Source organism: Elephantulus edwardii, unplaced genomic scaffold, assembly GCF_000299155.1.
Source record: "Elephantulus edwardii isolate Elephantulus edwardi_28Jun2011 unplaced genomic scaffold, EleEdw1.0 scaffold00066, whole genome shotgun sequence".
Taxonomy (NCBI): Eukaryota; Metazoa; Chordata; class Mammalia; order Macroscelidea; family Macroscelididae; genus Elephantulus; species Elephantulus edwardii.
Genome location: NW_006399816.1, coordinates 15,725,687 through 15,743,367, shown reverse-complemented (window position 1 = coordinate 15,743,367; position 17,681 = coordinate 15,725,687). Strand labels below are relative to the sequence as shown.

Genomic DNA, 17,681 nt, shown 5'->3' with positions numbered 1-17,681 from the left:
TATCCAGAAGGCTGGGCTCTATGAGGAGAAGTGTGGTGTCAGGATTGGTGGAAGATCTATTAACAATCTGAGTTATGCAGATGATACAACTCTGCTTGCTGAAACTGAGGAGGACCTCATGCACTTGCTGCAGAGGGTCAAGGACTGCAGCCTTCAGTATGGACTGAGGCTCAATGTCAAGAAGACAAAGATTCTCACCACTGGACCAATTGGTAGCATCAGGATGGATGGGGAAGAGATTGAGATTGTTCACAGCTTCAATTTGTTCGGCTCCATGGTCAACACTCTTGGCACCAGTAGCCAGGAAATAAAAAAACATATTGTGATGGGAAAGTCTGCTGTTAGGGACCTCTCTAAAGTACTCAAGCGCAACGGTGTGTCTCTGGAGAGTAAGGTGCACCTGATACAGGCATGGTCTTTGCAATCACTTGTTATGCATCAGAGAGTTCAAAATGACTAGGGAGGATAGAAGGAGAATTGATGCCTTTGAGCTGTGGTGCTGGAGAAGAGTATTGAATGTACCATGGACTGCCAAGAAAACAAACAGATTCATCCTGGAGAGGGTTAAAACAGGCTACTCCTTGGAGGAAAGGATTCTGGGGCTTCGTCTGACATACTTTGGACATGTTGTAAGGAGAGAGACAGGTCTTTGGAGAGGGACATCATGCTTGGTAGGGTGGAGGGACAGCGCAGGAGGGGAGGACCCTCTATGAGGTGGACTGAGTCAGTGATTGGGGTAATCAGGATGGGTGTGTGGGAGGCAATGTGATTGGCACGGGATAGAGCAGGGTTTAGGGCTGTTGTACATAGAGTCGCTATGAGTTGCAAACGACTCGATGGGACATAACAGCAACGACAACATCATTAATATCATATGCAAGCAAAATATTGCCAAAAATCATGCAAAAATGAGAACTGCCAGAAGTTTAAGCTGGGTTTGGAAGAGTCGTGGCACTAGGGATATCACTCCTATTGTCATATGGGTCCTGGCTGAAAGCACGAAATATAAGAAGAATGCCTATTACTGTTTTATTGATTATGCAAAGGCATTTGACTGTGTGGATTATAACAAATAATGGCTAACATTGAGAAGAATGAGAATCCCAGAACACTTAATTGTGCTCTTACAAAACCTATACTAGACCACGAACCTGTTGTGCAAACAGAGCAAGGGAAAAAGACATAGTTTAAAATCAGGACAGGTGTATGTCAGTGTTGTATTCTTTCTCTAAACTCATTCAATCTATATGCTGAGAAAAATCATTAGAGAAGCTGGATTCTATAAAGAAGAATGTGGGAGACCCATCAACAACTGTGTGATGCAGATGACACAACCTTGCTTGCTGAATGTGAAGAGGACTTAAAGTGCTTATGGCAGAAGATTAAAGGCTACAGCCTTCAATATGAACTTCCTCTCAGTATCAAGAAGACGAAAATCCTCACCACTTGACTGAGGATGGCACAGGAGAGAATAAGGGTCAGATCTGTTGTGTGCTTTTTAAAAAATTTTTATTTTATTATTTTGTGTGTGTACCGTCAAATTGGATCTGACTGGTACAGGAGGAGATTGCCCCTCCTTCTCCAGCAGAGCATCTGGCGGATTTGAACCACAGCCTCTGGGATCGTAGTGCAGCTTCTTGCCACTAGGCCACCAGAGCTCCCTAGATCTGTTGTTTATAGGGTTGCTCTGAGTCATACTTGACTCAATGGCACTTAACAACACAATAATAAGGACAGCAAATACGAAGATTACACTCAAGTGCATAATAGTCAATCAGACTATATTGTACTATATCCTATATTTTGTGACAATACACTTCAAAAAGTAAGGTGAGATGAAGCTATTCCCCCCCCCCCACACACACACAAATCAAACCAAACGACTCAACCTCAACAGTTGACAGAACCATTGTCGGCATACTTGTGCTATAAGAGAAATTAGACAGAACTCTGGTTGTTATGGGAAGGTGAGTGCAGAGGAAAGCACAGAAACGTATGAAAAACCATGAAGATCACTAGAAAGGGCAACTAAGTAGATAACTAGAAGTGAATATTGATGGTTTAAAACAAGAGCAATAATAATTTCTTACGGGATTTGAAACACATGCACAAGTGAAATTTATTGTATAAACAACACAGAATGGAGTGGGAATTGAACCTAATCCAGGGACAGAAATGAAACGGTTGTAAAGTTTTTGGGTTATTGATGAGATGTTAAAAGTATTAATTTAAGGTAGATTGTAATAAATTAATAGTGCATGATGTAATCTCTGGGCTTAACAGTAGAATATTGACAAAAGGCATAACCAAGAAAAATGAATACACGTATGTCTGATGGATTGGAATCACTGATCTTTTGGTTTGCATCAATATGCACAAAACCATGAGCATAAAGACACACAGTTCGAATCCACCAGTTAGAAGATGGACAGAAGGATGGGCAATCTCCTCCCATGTGTAACTGATGGTACACAACAACAACAACAACAACAACAACAACATACTACTAGAGTTCATTTACATCAACAAAGCCACTGCTGTTGTTGTGTACTGTAGAGTTGGGACTGAACCATTGCTGACACTCTGGTGGGTTTTCAGAGGCAGTTAATCACATGGGAGGAGATTGTCCATCCTTCTCCCATGGAGCAGCTGGTGACGTCGGACTGTGTGCCTTAGGGATTGCAGCGCAGCTTCTTGCCACTACACACAAGAGCTCCCTTAAAAAATTACTATGGAGAAGCTGTGGTACATTCACACAATGGAATACTACGCTGCATTGAAAAACAAGGAACTCATGCAATATATTATTCAAAATGGGTGACCCTGGAGGACATTATGCTGAGTGAAATATCTCAGTCACAAAAGGACAAATATTGCATGGTGCCACTGTTGTAGAATGGGACTGACATCAGGGTTGGAATAAGACTGAGAACAAGTGGATAAATTATGTATACTGCACTGAAACAGATGAGGGAGAGAACAATTTAAAAGAGATATATGATAGGGTATTATGGTTATCACAAGAGTCTAGAATTAAGGTTGCATAGCGGAGTGTACTCAGGGCGGTGAAGTGGGTGCGGGGGGTGGGGAGGATTTTATACCAATGAAAGAATTTTTCTTTTACTTTTCAAAGAGAGGAGCGAGCTGGAGGGGAGGGGTGGGCATGGAGAAAAGTGCCACAATGAATGAATGGAAATGCAAAATCTCTGTAAATGTTCATTAAAATTAATAAAAAAATGAAACAAAACAAAAAGTAGAAAAAATTACTAGGGTGTTTTGTTTTTGCTTTTGCTGAGTTTTTGTTGTTGTTTTGTTTTTGTTTTTAAATCAGTGGTGGATTCTTCTCTCTTCTTGCCTACCCCTGACTTGCAGTGCTCCTTGGGATCTTTCTGGAATCTTCCTCCATTCAGTCCCCATCTCCTTTCTCTTTGTTTCCCCATTGTTCATACTTTAATTTATGAGCACATTCAAGCTTCCTTCTCCAGATACCTCCATCAGCTCTCTAAGTGGACCAGGACTGGCAACTCTGGCCCAGTTAATGAAACAAAGACACAGCGGCCCTGAGAGGCAAAGAAGAGATAATAACTGTGTCCAGGTGCCCATTACCTGTGCTTTTGGAGAATGGAAGTAAATGCCATTCATTCCTATTTCACAGAGAAGAAAGTGGAGGGCCTGAGAAAGTGAATGCTCAAAGCTTCAATCATAGTCAGATGCAGATATCTTGTGTAGCCTCGACCTATTGTGACCAACAGTCAAGCTACTGGAAATGAGAGGGGCTGCAGGAGAGCCCATCAGTCTGGTCTGAGGAGCAGGATGGAAGGGCCAGGAATAGGATGGTCCGGGGCTGGGGGACAGTGGGTGGCAGCTCTCACTCACCATTTCTTCCCGCTGATGTCGTGTTGTTGTACCGTGTAACCAAAGAAGGAGGACTTGGGGCCGGAGATGATTCGGGGCTGCCTGGTGTCCATGTTGAAGGTGTCTGTAAACCCTGGGGTGAGAGAGGGAAGCAATGGAAGTGAGTAAGTGGATGGAACATGGTCCTTAAGGCCTTGGTGGGCCCTAACTACAGGCCAGTTAGCTCTGAGAGTCTTTGTTGTAGGGGGTGTTTGCTCCCCTATTCTTGGGGAGCTTCTGTATGAGGTGGTTGTCATAGTTCATGTAAAGGGGAGTCCACATCTGAGAAAACCAAGTCAATCCCACTGCTGACTCTTGGTACTCCTCTGTTGGCTTTCCAAGGCTGCAAATCTTAATGGGAGCTCTCTGTTTCTCCCCAGAAGCAGTTGTTGGATTTGAATCTCTGACCTTTTGGTTAGCAGCCCAATGTCTAACACACTGTGCCAGCAGGGTTCTCCATGGACTCAGAACTGACTCCTAGTTGACCCTTAGCTGCTGTTTGAAGGTTGTAAATAAACCTGGGAGGAAATTGCCCATCTTTCTTTCTTGGAGCTGTTGGTCGGCAGGGAGAAAAGTCAACAATGAATGAATGGAAACCCTAAGTCTCTGTAAACTTGCATTAAAATTAACTTTAAAAAAATTGACAAAGAGGTGTAACATTTGTGTCAGCAGTGCAACCCCCAAAGGTCTATGCCACTGGAGTCCCTTTTACAATCTGAAAGAAGAGGCATAAGCAGAAGCCCTAACCTCTTACTCAAAGAATTCCTAGTCTCAGGACAGATAGCCTGTGTCCTAAAATCTCTAACTTGGGAGAACCACGGTCTCATGGGGGAGATGCAGAACCCACTCTTAGGGAGGTTCTCCTCTGAGAAGAGAGACACAAGCTGTGCCCTGGAGGAGCCCACATTCTGATGGACAGTCAGACGCAGACACAGGGAATCACATGGAAGTCACCTAACCCAGAGAAGGCCTCCTACTTAGAGTCACACAGGCTCCAATCTGAACCTTCTGTGACCCTTGAGGAGCCATGCCCGAGCCATGCCAGGGGTCTGAGTCCCTTCCCTGTTCCCACCTGTCCCTGAGGGCTGGAGCAGTCCCTGCCCAAGATGACCCTATGATATGGTGCTGGTCCTCCATCTCACCATCCTCCAAGCCTGCTCTGGGAGCTTCTGTTTATCTCCTCTTCCTTATCTTCTTTCCTCCCCTCTTTCATCTCCTTCTTCTCCCCCGAGCCCTAATCTCCACTCTTTGCCTTCTTATGAGTCTGGGAACTAGATGCTCACCTTGCAGGCTGCTGGTCAAGGCTTTGTCTTAGCACCAGTTTACAAAGCTCCAACTGGCTCAGGGTCAGCTAAGCAGAGCAAGAATAAAGTCCTGTAACCCCGTCACCCACCTTTTTTTTGTTTGCTTAAGTTGCATGTCAACTCACTTACCCAAATCTTAACCTGGTGGGAAGTACATTTTGCCCCCTTTGGCATTCTTGTGCCAAGTCACATTGTATCAGATGGCGGCTAACTGATGCCGAGAGTATGAATTCACCAATCACTCCACAAAAGAAAGTTACAGAGTTTCTACCAGTAAAGATTTCCAGTCTCAGAAACCCAGTGGAGGGTCGTCATGAGTCAGAACCAACTAACTTGACGGCGATGCATGGAGGCCAAATCACAAGCACAAAAAGTGTGACTTTATGGGTCTCTTCCATCTGCCAGCATTTCCTCTCACAGGACCATGGAAAAATAAGCAAGCCTCACTCACATTTAGAAGACTTGGGAAGAGCTCCAGAGAGGTTGAGCAGCTCATCCAGAGATGCACAGCAGCTTGGCCACAGTATTGGAAACTTAGACCTCAGCACAGCACTTCAGACACCTACTCTGTGACTCCTTCCCTTCACAAGACATTTTTCAGAGCATGCCTGGCCTTCTAACTTGCTCCAGTCACACCCTACCTAACTGTCACCATCAACAGAGCCACCAAACTTAGGACTTAAGGAATTTAAGGGATGAGATCTTGGCAAGGGTAAGAATTTCTCGCTATGTGAAAGCCCATCAGCAGGATGGGACTAACATTGTCACTCCCTTCCCTGTCGGGTACTCTGCAATCATCAAAGAACATTAGTGTGAACATTAACATTTTTATCTCCATGTGACCTAGGCAGCAAAATGGTTAGTACCTCCAGAGACAACTGAGTCAGAGAGGTTCAGGATCAACATTGCTCAAGACAACAAGAAAAGATGTGAGATTTGCCCTTGAATCTGAGACTCGTACAGTGACCATTCATCACCTTGCTCCTGGCACCTCTAGCTGACAGCTCAGGGGGGTGCTCTGGACATCTACTTGAATGAGGACTAGTGTGCAGAAACAATCAGTTTCATCCACTTTTGCTTTATTTGCCCAGGAAACTGATAGCCACAACCGAATCAAACTCATTGTTGAGTTAACGCTGATGCATAGTGCACCTGGAGGTCGGTGTGGAACGGCCCTATAGGGTTTTCAAGGCTGTAAATCTTTATAGAAGCAGATAGTCACATCTTTCTTCTGCAGAGTGGCAGGCTGCTGGGTTCAAACTGCTGAAGTATAATGCCTTGACCACAGTGCCAGTAGAGCACCTGCAAACTAATTCTCTCGCGCTCGCGCTCTCTCTCGCGAGATCTCTCCCCTTCTGCCCTCCCCCACCCTCTGTTGGGAAGTCACTTTTTGATTCATAGCTGATCCTCTAGCAGATTTCCAAGGCTGTGAACTGCATGATAGGAGATTACCCATCTTTCTCCTTTGGAGCCGCTGGTGGATTCAAGCCATCAGAGAAGCATGGTCTTTGGATTAGTTGTGCAGCACTCTATGGACTCAGCCACCAGAGCTCCCTGCAAAGTGATACAAGTTCTCAAAGTGCACCAGGAGAGCCACAGAACTGGGGTCCCCAGAGGTAAAAATTAGAGGCCTTAGAGATATAAGATATGCACTTTCTTACCAACTCATGCTCACAGATAATTACTGGCACTGAGTGAAAGAATGAGGTCAAATCTGGGCTCAGTGCACAAGAGCAGTGTGATCAGTGGACAAGACCTGCAGCAAAGGCAGGACTGTGGCAGCAAGTGGCTATGGCATGGCCAAGGTTGGCTTTGTGATGCCTAATCTGCTATGTCAAAGTCTTTCTGGTACAATGATTCTGTGTATTCCTCCATCTTCTTTTGATGCATTCTGGGTCATTCAATATATTGCCCATAGCATCTTTCAATATTGTGACATGAGGCTTAAATTTGTCTTCAGTTCTCTCAGCTTGAGAAATGCAGAGCAAGTTCTCCCCTTTTTATTCTCCAATTCCAGCTCTCTGAACAATCCATTATAATACTTTGCTTTGTCCTCCTAAGCTGCCCTTTGAAATCTTCTGCTAAGTTCTTTCACTTCTACATGTTTTCCTTTTGTTTTTTTACTGGACCAATAGATAGCATCATGATGCATGGAGAAGAGACTTAAACTATCAACAGCTTCATCTTGCTTAGATCCACAATTAACACCCTTGGTACCAGGAGTCAAGAAACAAGGAGCTGTTTTACACTGTGAAAATTTGCAGCCAGGGACCTCTCCAAATTATGGAAGAGTAATGATGTCAGTTTGAGGACTAGGGTGCATCTGATTCAGGCCATGGTCTTTCCAATTACTAGCTATGCATTTGAGAGCATATGAACAATGGATAAAGATGACAGAAAAATAATTGCTGCCTTTGAGCTGTTGTGTAGGAGAAGAGCACTGAACATCCCATGGATGCCCAAGGAAACAAACAGATACGTCTTGGACAGGGTGCCACTGGAGTGCTCTTTGGAGACAAGAATGGTGAAGCTTCACCTCACATACTTTGGGCATGTTGCTAGGAGGGGCTATTCCTTGAGAAGGCCATGATGTTTGGAAGGGTGGAAGGTCGGCCAAGGAAGACCCTTAACCAAGTGGATTGACATGGTGACTGCTGCAACAAGCTCGCTCTTGTGTGTTGGGAAATGTGAGGATGGTGCAGGGTAGAACAGGGTTCAAATCTTTTGTTCATAGGGTCGCTAAGAGTCGTACTCAACTAGACAGCACCTAACAACAATAATCTGCTTATGTGCATTTTGTGTCCCCGGTCTGGATCGGGGATGGAAGAAGAGTAGTGAATCCATTAATGCTTTGCTTAAAAACCCTTTAGTTGGAATGAGCTTATCCGTCTGGTAAGCAGCAGGCAGCCTTGTGGAGGAGGACTGTGGTCAGGTGACTGCAGGGAGATGAAGGAGCACAGCTCTATGGTGAGGAAGGGCATGACACAAAAGAGTGAGTGATGGTGGTGTCACCTGTGCAGAGCTAGGAGGCCAGTGGGCAGATGTTTGGTGCCGTGAAGTCATCTAAGACATACAGCAACTCTATAAACAATAAATATGAACCTTGCTCTATCTTGTGTCATCTTCATGACAATGGCCTTGAGCCCATTGTTGTAATCAATGTGTCAATGCATCTGATTGAGGGTCTTCTCTTTCCCTGACACTCCACTTTTCCCAGCATGATGTCTTTTTTCAAGGACTGGCTCCTTCAAGGACTGGTCTCTCCATCTTTGTGAGATGACGTTTCCTCACCCTTGCCTTTAAGTAGCACCCTGGTTGTATTCCCTACAAGACAGATTGGTTTGTTCTTTTGACAGCCCATGGCACTTGTCATCCACACCGCAATTTAAAGGTATTGATTCTTCTCTGGTCTTCTTTGATCATTGTCCAACTTCAAGATGTATAGAAAGTAATTGAAAATTCCATGGCATAGCTTAGGAGCACCTTAGTTTTAAACCATCATCGTTGCTCGTTAGCTTGTGGGCAGGAAAGGGCCAAATAAATGGAGTTGTGGATAAGAAACTCCCTTTTCTCCCAAGCAGTCTTTAAAATCTGTGTTATGCAGATGATACAACCCTGCTTGCTGAAACTGAGGAGGACCTGAAGTGCTTGTTGTGGAAGGTCAAGGATTGCAGCCTTCAATATAGACTGAAGCTCAACATCAAGAAAACAAAGATTCTCATCATTGGGACAATTGGCAGCATCATGATGGATGATGAAGAGATTGAGATTGTACATAGCTTTAGTTTGCTTGGCTCTACAATCAACACTCTTGGTACCAGCAGCCAGGAAATTAAAAGATGAATTGCATTGGGGAAAGTCTACTATCAGAGACCTCTCCAATGTACTGAGGAGCAAGGATGTCAATCTGGAGACTAATGTGCATCTGATCCAGGCCATAGTCTTTGCAATTATTTGCTATGCATCAGATAGCTGGAGAATGACTAAGGATGATAGAAAGAGAGTTGATGTCTTTGAGTTTTGGGGCTGGAGAAGAATATTGAATTCTTGGACTGCTAGGAGAACAAACAAGTTCATCCTGGAGAGGGTGAAACCAGGCTGCACCCTAGAGGCAAGGATCCTGAAGCTCTGTCTGACATACTTTGGACATGTTGCAAGGTGGGATCAGTTCTGGGAGAAGGACGTCATGCTTGAAACGGTGGAGGGACAGCACAGGAGAGGAAGACCCTAGATAAGATGGATTGATTCCATCACTTGGGTAATGGGGATGGGTGTGCCAGAGACAATAAGATTGGCAAGGGATAGAGCAGGGTTTAGGGCTGTTGTACATAGGGTCGTTATAACTCACAGGCGACTCAATGGCACATAGCAACAACATCTTTAAAACACATATGTACATATACACACATTCCAGTTTTGAGGGCAACACTTTTACTTGGCTCTCTGGTGCCCCCTGTAGGTCATTCTCATTCTGCATGTGACCCCAGGATGAGCGATGCTGAATGCTGAATGAGATGAAGGCATCTCCTTCCTGCCTATAGGGTAATCCAGACCCACCACTGCTCCCAGGCCAGCAGATAAATGAGCAAGAGTGAAGATAAAGCCATGAATTGCACCTCAGGGCCCATCTCTATCCCTGAGCCTTCTACCACAGCTTCCGGTGCATCTACACTGAGAGAGAGCCTTTCAAAATCTATTGGATAAGGTTCAATATCTCCACTGGTTTCACACTCAGAAACAAAGCCTGACTTAATGACTGTAAGACTTTACGTGATGTGACTCCTCTTCCTCTCCCTCTCTTTTGTACTCTCTTCCCTCATCCCTCTGCTCCGAGCACATTGCCCTTCTTACTGTTTCTGGAACCTGGCTGATGTGTTCTCTCCTCAGTGATGTTGTCCTGCCTTTCCTCTGCCTGGAAGGCTCTTCAACCCAGTGATTCATCCAGTGGCCACCCTCACACTATTCAGGTCTCTGTTTGCATGTGACCTCATGGTTAACATTGTGTGACAACGTGGCCACGATCCTCAGTATGATTTAGCTCTTCTATGTGAGATGAAGTCCAACTTCTTTGATGTTAATAAGGCGAGATTACAAGAAGATCTGTAACGATGCAATTAATTTTATTTGACAAAGGTTAGGCCTCCTCAGGGGTGTGGCCTCCCAGCCCAACCCAAAGTCACATAGTTTGAATCCACCAGCTGCTTTCAGAGGAAGAAGAAGGGCAATGTCCTTCCTTGGGATTTACTGCCTCTGGAAACCTGCTGGCGGGTCAGCTGTGGGTCAGTTCTGATTTGACAGCAATGAGGGAGTATCTGGCTCTCCAGACTCAAACCAGTGGATGGTGGACTTAGTCGTTTCCAAAGCCAGCCCTCTGTGTCCCTGCTCCCAACGACCTTTGCATTTGCGAACTTCTGAAGCTAGTAGCCTCCAATACCATCTGCCCGAGACCCCTCCTGTCTTCTGACAGATGGACTTCTGCCTTGGACTCTGCCTCCCCAGATGCCTCCATTTTGCCTTTTGTTTCCTGTGAAAAACCAGCCTGAGATGCTACCTTATCACCATGACATTTCCCATACCTGCCTTCATTCTTCCACAAAGCACTATTTAAAGATTAAGTACATATTTATTTTATTGCCGTTCGTATACGAGTTTAGAACATTCTAATGTTTTCTGAGGGAGCTTGGGCCTAGTCTGTAGGGGGTTGCTCTGCTCACTCAAAGGCATAGTCTGTAGGGGGTTGCTCTGCTCACTCAAAGGCACAGCCTTGGAAACCTGCTGGAGGGTCAGCTATGAGTCGGTGCTGACTTGATGAGTTTGAGTGTATTCTCCACATGGGGCTATAATCTCACTGCTGTGTTCCCAGTGCCTCAAGTAAATACCAACTCATATAGTTGTTTGTGCTGTTGAGTTTGTCCCAATTCAATCACACCAGAGAGACTGCCCTTCTTCCCCGCCCCTCACCCCCGGAGCAGCTCATGGATTCGAACTGCCTGCCTTTGGGTTGGAAGCTCAACTCCTTACCTACTGGGCCAAAGTCATGGTCAATAGATGTTGGATGATTGGCTAATTAGAGACCAGGGCAGAGACTCTATCTCCTCTCAGTGAGGAAGAGTGGGAAGACCATTTCCTGCATTTCTTCTTAGGAACAGGGGGTCTCCCTGCTTTCAGGCACTACCTCAATCTGCCTTTGTGTTCTGGTTGGGGTGAATGGATGAAAAGAACGGAGGCATTTCTCCTTCCTGTGACTGGAGTGAGGTGCCCGCACTTGTGGTTCTGTCATCTCCTCTCCCTATCCCCCCACTCCTTCCCCTAACCTCACTGTGGACAGGATTAGCGCCATCTGGTCACCAAGAGCAAAGCAGGAACCCTCAATGCCAGGGCATTAAGTTACAAAGTGCTGGTTTCTTCCCCTGAGTCTGCATTTGCCTCTGACCAAACAGAACCAATCAGGGAATGGATTTCTTAAAAATGACGGCAAGCCCACCACTCTAACCCAGCTCCAGATAAGATCTCTGGCTGCTCCTCCAGTGGGGGATGGTTTTCATGCCCTGAGAATGTTCTCCGCTCCGAGATTTATGAGGCCCCACTACCAACAAAGCAAAACAAAGTTGTTTTTGACGGGAATCAACAGCCCAGTTTCAGAGGTGCTGGGAAGCTTGCCATTTTTCTGCCCTTGATATTGATGACAGAGGGGAAAAGCCACAATTCCTGGGCTGCTCGCTGGTGGCTGGGGGCCAAAGTTACATCAGCTCCACTCCTTTCTCAGAATCTCTCGTCTGCCCTTCGTGAAAGGCACCGGCCAGGCACTAGGACTGTGTCAACGCACTTGAGCATCCCTGAGGATTCCTGCTTTCTAGATCCTTGTTCTGAACTGGGCCACCCGGTGCAGCCTCTGAGAGATGCTGGCCACACACACACACACACACACACACACACACACACACACACACGACAACTCCAGTTAACTCAGCCATGTCAGGGGGAGTGTCCTGTGAGCATCCTTGGTGTGTGACCTACTCTCATGGAGACCACATAGGGCTCAGAGAGCAAACAATTTAGTCAAGTGTGTCCCCTTTGTTCTCTCAACAGCTTTCTAGGGCTCTTGGAAGAAGGTCCAAGACACCTTTTATAACCCCATGGCCCATGGGGCACTTCATCCAATTTGCCTCTAGCTTCCTATGGCCCAGGGGCCAGGGCATCTTCTGCTTTGAAACAAAACCTTTTTGTATACCACAGTCCTTGCAGGGCCATTTCCTCCCCAAGGGCATCTTTGATAAATATCCTTCCAATCACCATATCACTTCTTGCCCACACACCTTAATCACAAAGATCTTACTTAGTCTATATCATCACTCCCTGTATGTCACTAGTCAATGACACTGGGTCCATGACTCTCTTTCTTTGTCACAAATAGGAAGGATACTGTGGCATGTGTGGTTATTTGATTATATTTCCTCCCCATCAAGATCGTAGGATTTTGCTTTTAAGAGCAAGTGGAAATGTTCAGCAATGAATAAAATAAAACAAAAATCAACCTTTTCCAGCAGTGTGAAAAGAAAACCTATTGACTGGGAACAAACATTTGGCAATACCATCTCAGACAAGGGTCTCATATCAAAAGTTTACAGACTTCTCCTAGGCCTCCAGAAGAAAAAGACTGTTAATCCAATTAGAAAATGGGAAAAGACATGGAAGGACATTCAGATGGCAAACAGACACATGAAAAAAAATGTCCAGAATCACTGGTAATAAGAGAAATGCAAATCAAAACCACAAGGAGATACCATCTCACCCCAGTAGCAGTGGCACAGTTTAGTATGGCAGTAAGCAATAAATGTTGGAGAGGAGGTGGAGAGGTGGGAACTCTCATACACTGTTGGTGGGATTGTAAAATGGTACAACCACTCTGGAAGACAGTTTGATGTTTCCTCAAAAAGTTGAACAAAGACACACTGTATAATCCAGTTATTTCACTGCTAGGAATATACCCTAAGGAAAATAGAAACTGAGACACAAATGAAGATTTGTACACCAATAATCATAGCAATGTTTACCATTGCAAGAATATGGAAACAGTCCCAATGTCCACCAATTGAATGGGTTGAGAAATTGTGGTATGTTTACACAATAGAGTACTATAAGTCCACTATAATAAAAATAGAATGATAATTAGTAAAACATATAAACATAGATGAGAACCTAAGAGGGGTAGGAGCGGAGGAGTGAGGATGGGTAGGGACAAAGCCACAGGGTTGCACAGTTTGGTGGGTGGAAGGTGGAGGGGCAAGGAAATGGAAAGGATCTGGGTGAAAAGACAGGGCAATTATGGACAAGGTCCAATGGTGATTCATTTTATAAAACATAATGCATGAGAATGATTGTATGAAACACAATATGAATGAAGAATAGTGTGAAACACAATGTATAAGAAGTTTGTAAACAAACAAACGTTAAGTGCTATCAAGTTGTAGACGACTCATAGCAACCCTATGAACAAAAGACCTGAACACTTGATAACTTGAACAACTTTCTTCATTTCTCCAAGTTCACAGGGTTTCCAGAGGCAAGCCATTTCGGAAGTGGATGCCACTCCTGCTTCCAAGTTTGTTTTAACTGGGGAGCTCCATCAAACACTGTCCACCATGTTGTTGTCGTTGTTATGTGCCTTCAAGTCGTTTGCGACTCATAGCGACCCTATGTACAACAGCCCTAAACTGTGCTCTATCCTGTGCCAATCTCATTGCCTCTGACACACCCATCACGATTATCCCAGTCACTAAATCAATCCACCTTATAGAGGGTCTTCCCCTCCTGTGCTGTCCTTCTACTCTACCCAGCATGATGTCCCTCTCCAAAGACCTGTCTCTCCTTGCAACATGTCCAAAGTATGTCAGATGAAGTCCCAGAATCCTTGCCTCCAAGGAGTAGCCTGGTTTAACCCTCTCTAGGATGAATCTGTTTGTTTTCTTGGCAGTCCATTGTACATTCAATACTCTTCTCCAACACCACAGCTCAAAGGTGTCAATTATCTTTCTGTCCTCCCTAGTCATTGTCCAGCTCTCTGATGCATACCAAGTGATTGCAAAGACCATGGCCTGTATCAGGCTCACCTTCATCTCCAAAGAGACACCGTTGCTCTTGAGTACTTTAGAGAGGTCCCTAACAGCAGACTTTCCCATCGCAATACGTTTTTTTATTTCCTGGCTGCTGGTGCCAAGAGTGTTGACTGTGGAGCCAAGCAAACTGAAGCTGTGGACAATCTCAATCTCTTCGCCATCCATCCTGATGCTACCAATTGGTCCAATGGTGAGAATCTTTGTCTTCTTGACATTGAGCCTCAGTCCATACTGAAGGCTGCAGTCCTTGACCCTCTGCAGTAAGTGCATGAGGTCCTCCTCAGTTTCAGCGAGCAAGGTTGTGTCATCTGCATAACGCAGATTGTTGATAGATCTTCCACCAATCCTAATGCTACACGTCTCCTCATTGAGTCCAGCCTCTCGGATAATCTGCTCTGCATACAGGTTGAAAAGGTATGGAGATAGGACACATCCCTGGCGCACACCCTTCCCAATTTTGAACCATTCAGTGTTGCCCTGCTCTGTTCTGACGACTGCCTCTTGGTCCAAGTATAGGTTTCACATTAGCACGATTAAATGTTCTGGGATTCCCATTCTTCTCAGAGTCAGCCACAGTTTGTTATGATCCACGCAGTCAAATGCCTTTGCATAATCAATGAAACACAGATAGATATTCTTCTGGTATTCTCTGCTTTCAGCTAAGGTCCATCTGCCATCAGCTACAATATCCCTAGTACCACGACCCCTTCTAAACCCAGCCTGGACTTCTGGCAGTTCTCTGCTGATAGGTAACCATTATCGCGTTTGACACCACATCAGTGTGACAGTGTTCAGCATCACAGCAACCACAGGTTACCTCTGAAAAAATTACTACTACTACTACTACTGAAGATTATCCAAAAATGATTGGAACAGCACATCAGCAGAGAACTGCCAGAAGTCCAGGCTGGGTTTAGAAGGGGCCGTGGTACTAGGGATATTGTAGCTGATGTTAGATGGATCTTAGCTGAAAGCAGGGAATACCAGAGGAATGTCTGTGTTTCATTGACTATGCAAAGGCGTTTAACTGTGTGGATCATAACAAACTGGCTGACTCAGAAGAATGGGAATCCCAGAACACTTGATTGTGCTAATGCGAAACCCATACTTGAACCAGGAGGCAGTCGTCAGAACAGAGCAAGGGAACACTGCATGGTTAAATATTGGGAAGGGCATATGCCAGGGGTGCATCCTAGCCATACCTTTTCAACCTGTATGCAGAACAGATTATCCAGGAGGCTGGGCTCTATGAGGAGAAATGTGGGGTCAAGGTTGGTGGAAGATCTATCAACAGTTTACATTATGCATATGACACAACCCTGCTGGCTGAAAAAGAGGAGGACCTGAGCACTTGCTGCAGAGGGTCAAGGACTGCAGCCTTCAATATGGATTGAGGCTCAATGTCAAGAAGACAAAGATTCTAACCACTGGGCCAATTGGCAGCATCAGGATGGATGGTGAAGAGATTGAGGTTGTTCACAGCTTTAGTCTGCTTGGCTCCACAGTCAACACTCTTGGCACCAGTAGCCAGGAAATTAAAAGGTGCATTGCCATGGGAAAGTCTGCTGTTAGGGACCTCTCCAAAGTACTGAAAAGCAACGGTGTCTCTCTGGAGACTAAGGTGTGTCTGATACAGGCATGGTCTTTGCAATCACTTGTTATGCATCAGAGAGTTGGACAATGACTAAGGAGGATAGAAGAATTGATGCCTTTAAGCTGTGGTACTGGAGAAGAGTACTGAGAATACCATGGACTGCTAGGAAAACAAACAAATTCATCCTGGAAAAGGTTAAACTGGGCGGTTCCTTGGAGGTAAGGATTCTGGGGCTCCATCTAACATACTCTGGACATGTTGTAAGTGGGGATCGGTCCTTGGAGAGGGACATCATGCTTGGCAGGGTGGAGGGACAGCGCAGGAGGGGAAGGCCCTCTTTGAGGTGGATTGATTCAGTGACTGGGGTAATCGGGATGGGAGTGTCAGAGACAGTGTGATTGGCACAGGACAGAGGAGAGTTTAGGGCTGTTGTACATAGGGTCGCTATGAGTTGCAAGCCACTCGACGCACATAACAATAACAACTACTACTAAGCAAGTAGAGATCTTAAGAGTCAAGTTGCTTAGTGGTTTAGACTTGGTTCTGCTGCAGTGAATCACACTACTTTGGGCATTATCTATACATAGAATATAGACCCAGGAGACAGATGTTGAAGTGGTGGTAAGACTAAGTCCCCTAATCCAGGGGCAACTGTGAGGCCCTTTCTTGGAATCTTGATCTGGTTTAACATCCTCGCTGAGAAAACAAAGGCCCAGGAGCACTGAAGTTTCATTCAAAGTCACGAGCATTTCTTTACAGCTGTCTTTATTCACTACTACTCTGCTTCCTATATAACCTTTCTCCACAGTCCTTTAGAATCCTGTCATGGCTCAAATGGATAAATGCTCAGCTCCAAGTCAAAACGTAGGCAGTTCAAGTCCATTCAGAGCTGCCTCAGAAGACAGGCCTAGAGAATTGCTTCTGAAAGGTCATGACTTTGAAGATTCTATGCACTACCTCCAATTTGCACATAAATGGCAACTAACAACAACAAAAACAACAACTAAAGTGCCTTCTTTTTTAAATTGTGATTTTAACCGATGTTTGCAGAAAAGACGATTTTCACTCATCCACTGTTGGACATTTTCCTTCCTATCCTGCCCTGGTTCACTTAAAAAAAAAATTCATTCAGTCTTGCATAATTTCCTCCATTCCCCACCCCCAACATAAGTGTCTTTAAGTCAATAAACTTTCATTTGGGATCTATGATGATCCAGGCCTTAGGTTGGGTAAAATGAACCTCACTATAAAGTAGATGTATTCTGAGAACAAAAATTTAGTGCACTGATGTTAGAAGTCCACTTTCAAGTTACCTGAAGGGCTGAGCCTGCTCTGAAGGCTTCAGGGGAAGACCAATTTTTGTTTCTTCTGGGTTCTGAGAGCCACTGATTTCGCTGACATGTAGTTCAGCTGCTAACTCAGCTTATCTCTAACTTGATTGTGTGTCCATATAGTCACCAGGCTTCTTTGGGCCTCAATTTCCCCATGTGTAAAACAAGAGCCTACAGCTCTCTGATATAAAAGCCCCCCCCCCCAAACGTCAGCAAGATTCTCCTGGGCAAACACGCAGCCAACTTGCAGCTGTTGGCACGCGAGCATTTGTCTTCAGTCTCTGCAAACAATTTAAAATGTGAGGCGAGCCAGTGTAGAGGAATGCAAACTCATCTTAATGTGGGCCCAAGCCAAACACATTTACTAAGGGAAATCTCCAGCAAAAAGTGGTATTTTGCATTCCCCAGCCAAAGGAAAGGATTAAAGAAAATTGTCATCTTA

The 17,681-nt window shown here is 45.0% G+C and overlaps 1 protein-coding gene across 1 annotated transcript in view; it reads right to left on the bottom strand.

Annotated features, from left to right (window-relative positions):
- ITGA11 (integrin, alpha 11) overlaps positions 1–17,681 on the bottom strand; it is a 201,524-nt gene that overhangs the window by 150,172 nt on the left and 33,671 nt on the right. Inside the window, exon 2 of the mRNA XM_006888404.1 lies at positions 3,877–3,988. Coding sequence (XP_006888466.1) covers positions 3,877–3,988 — 112 coding nt within the window. The remainder of the gene's footprint in view (positions 1–3,876; positions 3,989–17,681) is intronic.